At 41.1% G+C, this 12,348-nt stretch overlaps 1 protein-coding gene and 1 long non-coding RNA gene across 3 annotated transcripts; both read right to left on the bottom strand.

The window, feature by feature from the left end:
• Window positions 1-389: 389 nt before the first annotated feature.
• LOC113006569 (uncharacterized) lies at window positions 390-6,164 on the bottom strand. 2 transcript variants are annotated; one of them, XR_003269777.2, is made up of 4 exons: window positions 5,460-6,164; window positions 4,516-4,681; window positions 4,272-4,442; window positions 390-518 (listed from the first exon to the last, which is right to left on the bottom strand). It is a non-coding gene; the product is annotated as an uncharacterized LOC113006569 (long non-coding RNA). The 2 variants fall into 2 exon arrangements; XR_013901737.1 differs by lacking the exon at window positions 390-518 and adding an exon at window positions 1,370-4,192.
• Window positions 6,165-7,527: 1,363 nt separating this feature from the next.
• Window positions 7,528-11,191, bottom strand: LOC113037583 (uncharacterized). Its single transcript, XM_080290071.1, has 5 exons — window positions 10,471-11,191; window positions 10,386-10,396; window positions 9,861-10,139; window positions 8,549-8,768; window positions 7,528-8,127 (listed from the first exon to the last, which is right to left on the bottom strand). The coding sequence occupies exons 1-4, from the start codon at window positions 10,809-10,811 to the stop codon at window positions 8,617-8,619; spliced, it is 783 nt and encodes a 260-aa protein (XP_080146197.1). The 5' UTR covers window positions 10,812-11,191; the 3' UTR covers window positions 7,528-8,127; window positions 8,549-8,616.
• Between the last annotated feature and the right edge of the window lie 1,157 nt (window positions 11,192-12,348).

Here is a 12,348-nt window from a genome sequence, read left to right on the forward strand (position 1 = left end):
ATTAGGATCACTGCTCCAATGCAAAGAGTCCACATGATGTAGCTCACAGGAAACTGATCTGTGTACTCTATGAAAAACAGTACAAAAAAATGTCATGCTTTTGTAACTTTATTATTAAAATCTGGTCAAATTAATGTTTGAACATTTGGAAACTACAGTAAATTACTTCTACAAATAAAACCAAAGCTTTATTTATTGAAGTGCATAATTCAGATTATTTTGAAATTCATTTAAGCTTCTTATCATACCTATAGGTGTGTAGTGAGCTTCTATCTTCACACTGTTGTTCTTGATATACTGGCAGGTGTATGTTTTGTTGTGGGCCCTCTGAGGTTTCACAGTCAAAAGAGAAACACACATCGGTCCAATGTCCCTCGCACCACTGCCGAGCAGCACAGTTCCTGTTTCGTTCAACCAGACGATGCTGTTCTCGCCACACAATTGGGAGTCAGAGTATTTGAAGAGAGTGCACGTTAATGTGATGTATCCATCCCAGTTTTGCGTCTGAGATGCTGCAACTGAGAGAAAACAGGTGATAAAAGAAATCTAAAACTCTGTAACAGGTCCTCAGAACTTTTCCCACATTTCAAACAAATTTCACTGGATTCACTGGTGAGATTTCCCTTTTAATCTGTTGTTTCAGAGGTCGGCATGAATCTGAAACCTTTTAAATTCCCAAACTAAAACTGTTATATGATGTTTGGTCAAATCTTCGCCTCTTTCACAGTTTGTTAGTCTGCAGTTACTGCTTGCTGAATGTTCTGTGTACGCAGTTAATTTATTAAGACAAAAATGTAGTGAACATAACTGTAGTGTTTGGGAGGAGAGTCAAAGTGAAGAAAAGGATATGAGATTTGTCCAAGCTCAGAATCATTACAGTCTAAGCACTCACTGTTCAAAATATGCAGACCCACAATTGTATCCTGGGCTGTAGTGTTCCCAGACCAACACCAGTAAAGGCCAGCATCTTCAGCAACAATGTTCCTGATGCCCAGGGAGCAGTTACTGTACAGACTCAGTCTGGCTGCTTGAGCTGAGTTCTCCATAATAGCGCCATTCCAAACCATTTCTATTGTCTCAGAGTTATCTCTGTTATAAAACCACGTAATGATGGAGCATGATGAGTTCAATGAGGATGTGTTATCACAGGGGAGAACGACATCATTTCCCAGTGTGTAATAAACATCGATGTAGGTTTCACTGATGCATGCTGCAAAGAAATAAATATGTTTATTCTACTTTCTTTTTTCTTTGAATCCATGTATTTACCTATCAATCAATACCAAGAAACAGGAAACTTAAATGTTCATTTTTTTGCCCACAGCCTATAAGACTAATAGGAACCTCTCATACTCATGCTAATTTGAACTTTCTTTTTTTTTTTCATAATCATTTCTGTGATGTAGGTTACGTTCCTTCACTTATTTTTCTGACTTTTATTTGAAGGCTTAAGTTAGGGTGGCATGATATTGTGATTGAAAGAAATCTCCGTCCCGGGTTTCTCCGTGGATCGGGTTTCCTCCAAGGCGTGAGCACCGATAAGCAGAGTTTTGTCCTTTCCTTATAAGATTCCTAATTATTCAAAGTAACGCTCAGGTATGCCGTTCAGCTGGGTTAGTTACGACGTCGGGAGCAGTTAGGAGAACAAAATGATACAGAGACTGTTCAGGTTGCTCTCCCACAATCAACTCAAAGGTTTATTCAGTATACAACAGTTTATATAGAAGAAAAAAAGGTTCGTGTGTCAGCAGGTTCTCAGTTCAAACCGGTACAGACCAAATAAGGAAACGTCTTCCTGCCTTCTGAGCAAAGAAGTATCCTTTGTGTAGTTTATCAGTTCAGCTACAATTTATGATCATCCCAGCAAAATACACTCCTAGACATAGAATACAGAGTTCTTTCATTAGTGAATTCTGAAACAAACCACCTGGCCTTTAACAAGCTCTTTTCTAAAGAATAAGGAAGGGAGGATGGGAGTAAGGAAGTGGTCTCGTCTCTGTGGTATTTTCGACCTTGGGGTACCAGCCTGTGAGTCTTACACATTAATTCTTGGGTCACAGAGAAAGAGAAAAACAACTAGTAAATGGGCCTTATTGAGTAACAGTTTTCCTGTATAATATCACTATAAAACAATATCCTGTAAATGCTACCATGGTATCAAAATATCACAACAGTGATCATCAGCAATTGCTACATTTCAAATGATGTTATATTGCTAAATTATTTTCAGCCCCTGAAAATAAGGGGACCATGTATATAAAACCTGTATGATGTTGGTATATCTCATAGCAAGAAAGTCCTGGGTTTGAATCCGCTGGCCAGCTCAGGTATTTCTCTGTAGAATTTAAGAATTACAGCCATTTATAAATATGGTCCCCTTATTTTGAGTTAGTGAAAATAATTGAGCAAACTAACATAATTTGAAATATAGCACTTGTTTTTAACATTTAAAAATTCTTTGCAGTCAATGGCTGTCTGAAGTCTAAAGCCCATGGACATCAACAAATGCAGTTTTTCCTCCTTTGAGATCCTCTGCTAGTCCAGCCTTCAGTTGCTGTTTGTTTGTGGGTCTCTCTGCATTCAGCTTTGTTTTTAATAATGGAAAAATATGCTCTGTTGGGTTGAGATCAGATGCCTGACTTGGCAAATGAATAACGCTACTGTGGCAGGATGTGGTTTGCAGCTCAGCTGCAGGGGAGGGGTGGAGTAGTGCATTCAATGGACAGTGCCAGGGAAGGCCTGCTGGCGCAGTTGATTTTCATCATCCTAACCACACCTTCCCTATTTCTAGTAGTTGCTGGGGCCTAGAGGAAGAGGCCCCAGAAACTGCCGGGGTTCTGGTAACGAGTGTTACAGTGGTGCCCAACTTCCAGGTGTGATATGTCAAACCCACAGGTACCGCAGCCAGTTCAGGTGGCCCAGATGATGGGCAGATGCAGGCAGTTGTGAATGGGAGGCAGCTAGAGGACCTGTAGGTCAAGACTGGGCGTGGACACTTCCACCAGGAGTGCCCATTCATGGAAGCCAGCCATGTGTTTGGTGTTGCTGAAGTCCCAACAGACTCCCTGGCTCAGGAGGCATGTACAGGGATCCAGTAAGGTCCCAAGGGGGTACACGCCAGGCTATTGTTGACACGGGCTGTACACAGACCCTTGTCTAACAAACGCTGGTTCAGCCAGGGAGGTTGGAGGCTGAGTTGGTGGAAGTTAGATGTGTGACATACCCAAATATCCCATAGTGCCACTGCAAATTAAACATAAGGGCAAGACGCTAGAGGAAAGACTGTGCATCCCTTAATTTTGGGGACAGACTGGCCAGGGTTTAATAACCTGCTGGGGCAGTGTGCGGGGATGCATGGCCTTTAACAGTATGTAGCAGCTGTGCTGCACCTAGCAGTGACACGGGCTCGTCCGGGAGAGGAGACAGCAAGGCCCTGCTCGCCCCAGGAGATTTCCTACTAGAACAATTTCATGATAACACCCTGCACTCAGCCTTTGACCAATGGATAAAAATTGATGGTCACATGGTACACCCTGATGCAGCGCTGACCTACCAGCATTTTGTACTGATCAGCGATAGACTTCATAGAGTGAGTCATGACATTCCCAGTTGTTGGTTTCTAAAAGCCGCCAGAAAATGATATCGCCGTCGGCTCTAAAACTCCATGGCAAGGCATATGGGATATGAAAAAACTCAGGTGGACTGGCATCTCTACTGCACGTTTTACCATAATTTTGGGTTGGTGCGATTAATGTACATAAGTTTAAGGATATAATGGTTTCACCTGTTGAAAGTTTTTTTTCTGAACTGTGCATGCCCTTGAAGTTTTTACCAGCTCTCTGACAGGTTTCTGTTTTTCTGCCTAATGATGTCCTCCATCACTTCCATTCTTCTATTTGGGCCTCATATTTAGAAATCCAGTGGAAAGCAACAGTTTGTGTCACGGCTCAACGGCACGAGGGAACAGGGATGGACACAGGCGCAGAAACCAACCCGGAAGCGAGGTGACAGAAAACAAATGATTTATTTCCGCCCACAGGTAAACAAAGGTGAAACACAAAGCGACGCCACCACACTAGTGGTGCGTAGGACTCGTCGGTGATAATGAGGGCGACCTAGACACCTCTAGGAGACGGCTGAGCAGCGGGGACAGCGGGGAGGTAGAAACAGGACTAGGTAGGGGCCGGGGGCACTGGAACAAGAGGAGATCACGATCAGAGGGATCCAGCAGACAACCAATAATCCTCCGCAGTTGAATTGAATTGCCTTACTTGGTTTCAGATGGAGGGGACAGGTGGAGCGGAAAACCCGGAAGCGGTCGAGGCGTGGGGAGGCAGGCAGGTGAGCGGTGGGCCGGCAGGCCACGTTGTGTAAGCAGCTGGCGGCCCAGGTCCAGGAGGACGGGAGCGAGGGGAACAAGATCTCCACTCCGGGTGCTATCGCTGAGGACAAGAAAAGACAGGTCAGTCATCACACGGCGTTAAGACAAGGTTTAGGATGCTCCACTGAACTAACATGGGAATAGGAGATACTCAGGCGATGAGTGGTTGAGAGCGCAGGTCTGATATACCGCTGGCACGATTGCTCACAGGTGGTCAGCCAGGGAGGGGCAACCGGACTCCGCCTAAAGGAGGAGGAGCCGCTGTCTGAGACCTGCAGGTGCCCAACCAGACCATGACACCTTGAATCAAATTAATATATATTATCTGTTTTATTCGTCATGAGATACAAAAGAAAGAAAAAAAGTCTCCCCCGGCCATGAAACCACTTGCCAGTCAATTGTACAATTGCCTCTACAAAGCCTCTGAAAGTGTAAAACAGCTATGATTTCTGAACAGTTAATGCACAATTTTTATAAGATGCCTTTAAATTAAAGCCAAAAGTCAGCATTGCAATCACATCTTGACTGTTTGAATTAAAATCCACTGGTACTGATGTACAGAGGCAAAACTACAAAAATCTTATCTGTCCATAAAGTTCTTAACTCTACATCGTCCCTATCAAGACCTGTGAAAAGATCAGTGTTTTTCTAGTAGCTTCTATCCTGTCATTTGCACCTCTCAGCCAACTGAAGATGTAAACATTATTCTAACACTGATATGCAGATTTCATTCTATAATTAATAATTAATAAACAATAGAAAAAACAGTAATAAACAAGAGAAATATGCTGTATATTCAACTAGAATGAACACTTAATTGATTGCTATGTGCATAGCAGAATCTACAGTAGCCCTGCTTTGTGTGAAGCGCTGGATCATAACCTTTTCAGTTTTCTGTTGCGGTTAAAGTCAATGGAATTGATCAAATTAAGGTCCAAAATCTAAGAATACAAAGATGTTGTCATTTTGTGTTGGCAATTGATGATAATTTTCCTCATGGCTACAACAATTTAAATGTTCATATTTCATAGCAACATAGTCAAGCACAAAAGTAAGAAAAGAAAATCTGAGTAATTACCTTCAAACTGAAGCATAAAAATCAGGATTGTTAAAAGTGAAGAAATGTGTTGTTGCATCTCTCTCTGCAGGCTCAAATTAGGCTCTCTGGCACAGAAGAACAGAAGTGATAACATTTCCTGTTCCTGGTTTCAGAGAAAAACTTGTGAAATAGTCCCATTCGTCACCCAATGTATCTGCAGTTTGACAGGGTATGTATGAATCTGAATGTGGGTCACAGTCCCTGGCATTGGGCACTTTTTTGTTTGATTTTACTGCTGTTCTTGTGCTCTACATTCATTTATTTTTTTATTGTTTGAGATTTGAATTCCCATTTTGATTTTGTTATTTTTGTAAGAGTAATTTCTAATGATACTGTTGAGTCTTTGTCTGTTTTACTGTCCATGTGTTACTCTTCCTGCTCTCTGCCTCATCTTTCTCTGTTCTGTAAAATTAGCTTTGTGTCTCTTTCTTGGTAATGATAACTGGACTTGCTCTCATACTGCTTTTTACTACAAACCACCAAGGGTGATCGTGGCTCAAGAGTTGGGTGTTCGGCTTATGATCGGAAGGTTGCTGGTTCGAGCCCCGGCTCGGACAGTCTCGGTTGTTGTGTCCTTGGGCAAGACACTTCACCTACCGCCTACTAGTGATGGCCAGAGGGGCTGATGGCGCAATATGGCAGCCTCGCCTCTGTCAGTCTGCCCCAGGGCAGCTGGACAACTGTAGCCTGCCTTCAATGTGAATAGTGGTATTGTAAAGCGCTTTGAGGGGTCCTGAAAAGCGCTATATAAATGCAATCTATTATTATTAATTCAAATAGGCCTTCAAGCACTTTTTCTAGCAGTCACACACACTCACGGCTACATCCAGGACAATTAGGAGATCAAACCTAGTCAAGAGCAGATGGAACCTGGGACTGAACTACTAATCTTAGAGATCTCTAATTGTTAGAGAACAGGTTCTACTGCCTGAAATCAACAGGTATGTGTGGCGGCGGTGTGATCGCTAGCTAAGCTGCAGGGGAGGACTGGGGCAGTTAGGCTCAAGTGGGTGGTGCCAAGGAGGCTGGAGGGACAGGTGGCGATGATTTGCCTAACAAGGTTTCTCCCTTTTTATATAGTGAAGCTAGAGGGAGGGGTGTTTGCAGATGACTAACTCAAAAGTTGGTGAACAGTGTGCCAAAACATAAAGCCACATGTGTGGTGCTTCAATAAACACTCCTCAAGTGAACAGCATCACAGTCTGTCGGGTCAATCTTTACAGTATGATGTCATTACCTACTGACCAATCAGTTATCTTGAAAAAAAATGTGACCATTCCTGTGAGTACTAGAGTTTGGGGTGGGGGGTTGATGGTATTATAATATCTTTTGTAGCTATTTTATGTATTCACACAGGGATATGATAGTTTATTAAATAAATTAAAAAATAATCTGTGAATGCTAAAAAAAAATGAGGGCTCATCTCCTGCACTAACATCCTGAGATAACATCATCAGAGCAAACTTATATTAAATTGGCTCAACCAAAAAAGCACCCAACACTGGACACACTTAGACAAAGCTACCTCTAAATGCAGAGCATGCCGATGGTAAAAGTGGGATAGCAACCTCCTTATTCATGGGGATCAAAGAAATGTGATTCAGAAGGAGGTACATTTTTGGATTATTCAATCCTATCTTTAGGGTTTTTTTCTAATTTGCGCAGCTTCATCTCCTTGTTCTACCAGTGACATGGAGATCAGTTTCAGTATCTGTTGTGAATGATATCTCAATTGCTAAAATACATCTGGAGGACAAAGAAGACTGGAGGCTTGCCAGAAAAGCTGTGTTCAATGATGGAGAGGTGCACCCAAGTGTTTTTGCTTTCAGCATATAGCATATTGATTAATGATCTTTGATCAGTGGTTGTTGATCAATGGTCATGACAATTTGCATATTAATGATCAAGGAACTGACCTCACAACCCATTGTTCATTTAGTTGGCTTGTTTCAGTTATTGTCCAAATGCACTGTTTATAAGGTCTCAGCTGAGAGTGATGAGTGACGAAACGTTTCTCCCATTGAAAAGGTGGGGTCCAGGCGAACAGAATCAACCTTTTGAGATTCAGCATTTAGAGTTTCCAAAAGAAGAATGTGAGGCAGCGCTTTTAGCTGTTGGCCTCTTCTCCTGTGCTGCCAGTTGGGATTTCAGAAGTCAGATGCCATCACTGCTTTAGGATTAGACTCCTAATTTTCATTTTTGATAAATCTCATAGGGATGATTCAGATGACTCTGAATTATCCTTTAGTTATGCTGCTACAGGCTAAGGCTGCTAATGCACTGAGCATTTCTTCTCCATTCACAGTTTTCAGCTTTATTTATCTTCAGGAATCCAAAGTTATATAAGCAAGAAGCAGCATAACTTCATTCAGGATCACTCTATTACTGCAGTTTCAGTAGGTAGAAAGTAAGATTTGACCGAAAAAGACTAAACCTGGTTACAGGTCTATTTTTTTAGTTGGATGGTGTACATTACATTATTGTTAATATACAAAAGACTTAAAGAGAATCTAAGTAGTTGCAAACGGATTAAGAAAATGTTGAGCTGAAGTATGTGCTCTGAAGTTCAATGCAGTTCAGAGTCAGCCAGACTTGCCACATTTTCATAGATCACTGTGCCATCATCGCAGTCACCAACATAATGGACCTGTAAAAAGCACACAAGCAGATGTTTAAGGGAAACTCGGGTGGCCACTGAAGTAATAACTTGAGGATTCATTATACTTCACATAATTGTTACCAAGGATCTGGCAGGTTAAAGATTAAAGTCCAGTCTAACTGTTTAGGACATTTATGTTTTCACATGCATCTTTATCAGGTAAGTCCTAGAAAAATTCAATACTGCCATGCAGGTGTGAAAACAGCTTTATATTAATGGTAACTCACGGTGAACCAACTTTCTCATCATCTGTCTTACAAGCTATTTTAGTTCCTCCTAGGTTTCAAACTAGCCAGTTCACACTGACAAATTGTGTATACATGAAATCTGCTTATCAGAGCCACTTACTGTGTACTGTTTATTGAAAAAATCCTACATAACATTTAAAACAAGATCGTTTTAAACTCACGTTGCTCTCTTCAAGAAGCTTTCTGTTTCCTTAAAAAAAGAGCAGCAATTTAATTCAAACGTATACTTTCAGTAATTATAGTTATTATGTGTAATCTGAATTGGCTCACCTGTGTATCTGATGACTAAAATAGTGATGACAATCATTAGGATCAGTGCTGCCATGCGAAGATGCCACATGGCATAGCTCAGCGGAGACTGGTCCATGGACTCTCTAAAGTCTGCACAAAGCACATGGTTCACAGTATTTCTTCATGCATTTCAGCGTTTGAATATTTGGAAACTAAAGTAGGACTCAAAGTTATTTTTACAAAATGCAGCACTGTGGAATAAAAGAGGCCATTTCCCTAAACATTGGGTTGGGGTTTTTTTTCTATATAAGTTATTGTATGCCTTTATTTTCTGTAAGAGTGGAGACTACACTGTACTCCAGAGGTACATTATAACAGTCAATTTTTCTTGAATGTTCCTAACTGGAATGTGATTATTAGAGCTATTCTATCAATCTGTTTTCTTATCCAAGTCATCATTGTGGAGGGGTTTGAGCCAATCCTAGCTGCCATAGGGTGAGAGGCGGGGTTCATCCTGGACAGGTTAAAAGCTATTTGAATTCTTCAAATACTAAGGAAAGAAGTCTTAAATGCTTTTTTTTAATCACCTCCTATAGCAAGGGATTCACCAGACCAAAACATTAATTAGAGTTTGATTCAGACCTGGTCCTGTATGTTGGTAAGATCTGCCAATGACGTTACAAATTGTTTGAAAATTAGGACACCCTGGAAGGTAAAAAGAAGAGCGTTGTAGAGTTTAGAAGCAGCTGCTTTGAAACCTTGGTTTCAGCTGTGGACCAAAACACTACTATCGTTTTAACCTGGTCTGGCTTCTACTGTCTTTTTGTCTTTTTCTTTGAATCACAATTTTAGGTGGTGGCCAACCTGATGGAAGGCAGCAGGCTTGGGTGGGAAAAGACTGACAGTTACACTCCCAGGTCGGAGCATGGAGCCCACTACCACAAGACCTATGACAACCCTGAGTGTGGTGTCCTTGAACCCTGAACTGGCCAGACTTTAATTTCCAACCCACAAGTTACCATGGTGGTTTTCCCCTCGTCACCGATAGAACTTATTGTCTTTTCAAATCTAAGGCAATTTGCCTTTTTAAAAATGTATTTATAGCAGCGACTTGCACATATTAGGTAGAATTAACCAGCTTATTTATTCTACCTAGAGGTGTGTAATGAGCTATGGAATCTGTGGACTCTGTTCATCAGTGTTTAATAGGTAAAAATCATCTAATCGTTATATATAACCTACCTATGAAGACTGGTGTGTAGTGAGTTTCCATCTTCACATTGTTTTCCTCAACAATCTGGCAGGTGTATCGTTTGTTGTGGTCACTGTGAAGCTTCACTGTTAGAAGTGAAATGCATGTGCGTCCAGTGTATCTGACTTTATTAAGCAGCACAGTTCCTGTGTCATCCACCCAGCGGATGCTTATCTCGTCACAAGGGAGGCTACTGAGTCTGAACAAAGAGCACTTTAATGTGATGTTTCCATTCATCTGTAGGTCGGGGTTTGATGGAGATGCTGAAACTGAAAATGAGTGACGACAGTTACCTCAGCATTAAGAAAAAAGTGGAATGTGAATTTAAATGCAAGTTCTGTAATTTCTTCTTACTGTCACAGGTTTACTGAGTGATTGTCCTGTAGAAAAAGTACTTTTGCACATTGAATATATGTAACTTTCATCCAGATGTTACTGTAAAATCTTGCTCCTTTTATTGCATAGGCATATCGAGTTAAAGCTCAGACTCCACCAAAATGGATTCATTCAGTTACTCCAAATATGCCTAATGATGGATTAAAATCAAGGCTGGATCCCTCACAGAGCCTGTGGGGATGATGGATGTTTAATCCTTAGTGCGGAGTGTCATGCACAAATTTGTTTTTGAGGGAAAGGGCCTCAGAGATTTTTTTTTTTTTTTTAAAGGATATTAATGACCATGATACTCTGCAAAGACCCAAATAATTTATGTTCAAGTACTCACTAGTCAAAATATTTAGATAGACAGTTGTGTCCTGGCCAGTGGTCCCCTCAGGCCGACAGTTGTAAACACCAGCATCCTCAGTAGTGATGTTGTTGATGCACAGAGAGCAGTCACTGTGAAGACTTAGTCTGGCAGCTTGGGTTGAGTTCTTAACATCTCCATGATAAACCACCTGTGTTGTCTGAGATGGCTCTCTGTTGTAAAACCAGGTAACCATGGAGCACGTATCAGGCGCCTTGTCACAGGGCAAAATGACATAATTTCCTGGTCTGTGATAGAGAAAGTATGGTTCACCACTGATTCCTGCTGCAAAGGAAAGGAAAGTTTCTGTGATGAATGACACGCATCATCCATCCTCTTCCCCGCTCACCCGTCCTTTTCAGGGTAGCAGGAGCCCATCCCAGTTGTCTTAGGGTGAGAGGCAGGGTACACCCTGGAGTGGTCACCATCAGGGTTAACACAGAGAGACAGACAACCATTCACACCTATGGGCAATTTAAAGTGACCAGTTAACCGAACTGCATGTCTATGGACTGTGGGAGGAAGCCAGAGTATTCAAACTCCACACAGAAAGACCCCAGCCTGATGGTGGAATTGAACTCAGGACTTTCTTGCTGTGAGGCAACAATGCAAATGCAACTAAACAAATAATGAACGTAGACCTTAACATTTGCAACATGCATACATAGTGCATGAGTTCTTATATGAATAACTTTCAATGATATCTAACTTTACTGTACATCTCATGTAATCCAAAATCAAGACTAATTAAAAATAAATTCTACATAAAATTGAGAATCACTCCAAATATAACTCAGTCATTATTACTATTCTTTTTTTTCTCCCAAATACTGGCTACTTTTTAAAAACTGTTACTGAAGCTTATGAAAGTGGCATCTCTTTATCATTTCTGCAAAATTATTCAAAGAAATTTAACATAAACTGTCATGGCATTGCAGGATAGAGGACCCAAATGCAGACCCACGGTGACAAACTGAAGAAACACAAAACAACCTTTTATTTTGGCCTAGCATCATGAAAAAAAAAGCAGATTTACCTTCAAACTGAAGCACAAAAACCAGAAATAATTTCCAAAGAGCCATTCTGCACCATTCCCTGTCAGCAGGCACACACTGTGAGGTATTTCTCTATCTTTATGTTGCTGCTGTTTTGTCTTTGAGCCCATCACACGCCACCCATTCTGTCATGAGTTTGGATTTCTTCACATCCGTGTCTGCAAATAGACTACACGCAAGTGCTTTCAATGAAAGACACTGCTAACAGGCTGTTTGATTTATTTGCTCTGACAGTCTTCCAAAATTAAAATATACATCAGTATCATTTACCCAGCTGAGTACTGTGTTGTGGTTCAGTTGTGAGGAACTGTTGCTAGTGCAAAATTTTTCTTTGCATAGTTTGTTATTTCTGTTTCCTTTGTTTATTGCCATTTTGGGACTGCCATCTCCCCTTTTTCTTTTTCCTATATATTTTTATCAGCACCTTAAGCTTAACCTAAAAATAAAATCAGTTGTTTTGAATCTGGACTTGTTGACTTGTTTCCCCATTTGGACATCTAATTGTTATTCCTCCTCATAGTTCTATGATTCTGACATGACTGACTACACACTGTGGACGCTGAGGAGGACAACCCGAGTAAAGACGGAGAAGGAATTAATTTAAACAGGAACTAAGAACTAGAACTTAAGTAACAGAGGCACTCTACACTGAACATCGGAAACTCAATATTCTGCAAA

The sequence above is a fragment of the Astatotilapia calliptera genome, chromosome 15 (assembly GCF_964374335.1).
Source record: "Astatotilapia calliptera chromosome 15, fAstCal68.1, whole genome shotgun sequence".
NCBI lineage: Eukaryota > Metazoa > Chordata > Actinopteri > Cichliformes > Cichlidae > Astatotilapia > Astatotilapia calliptera.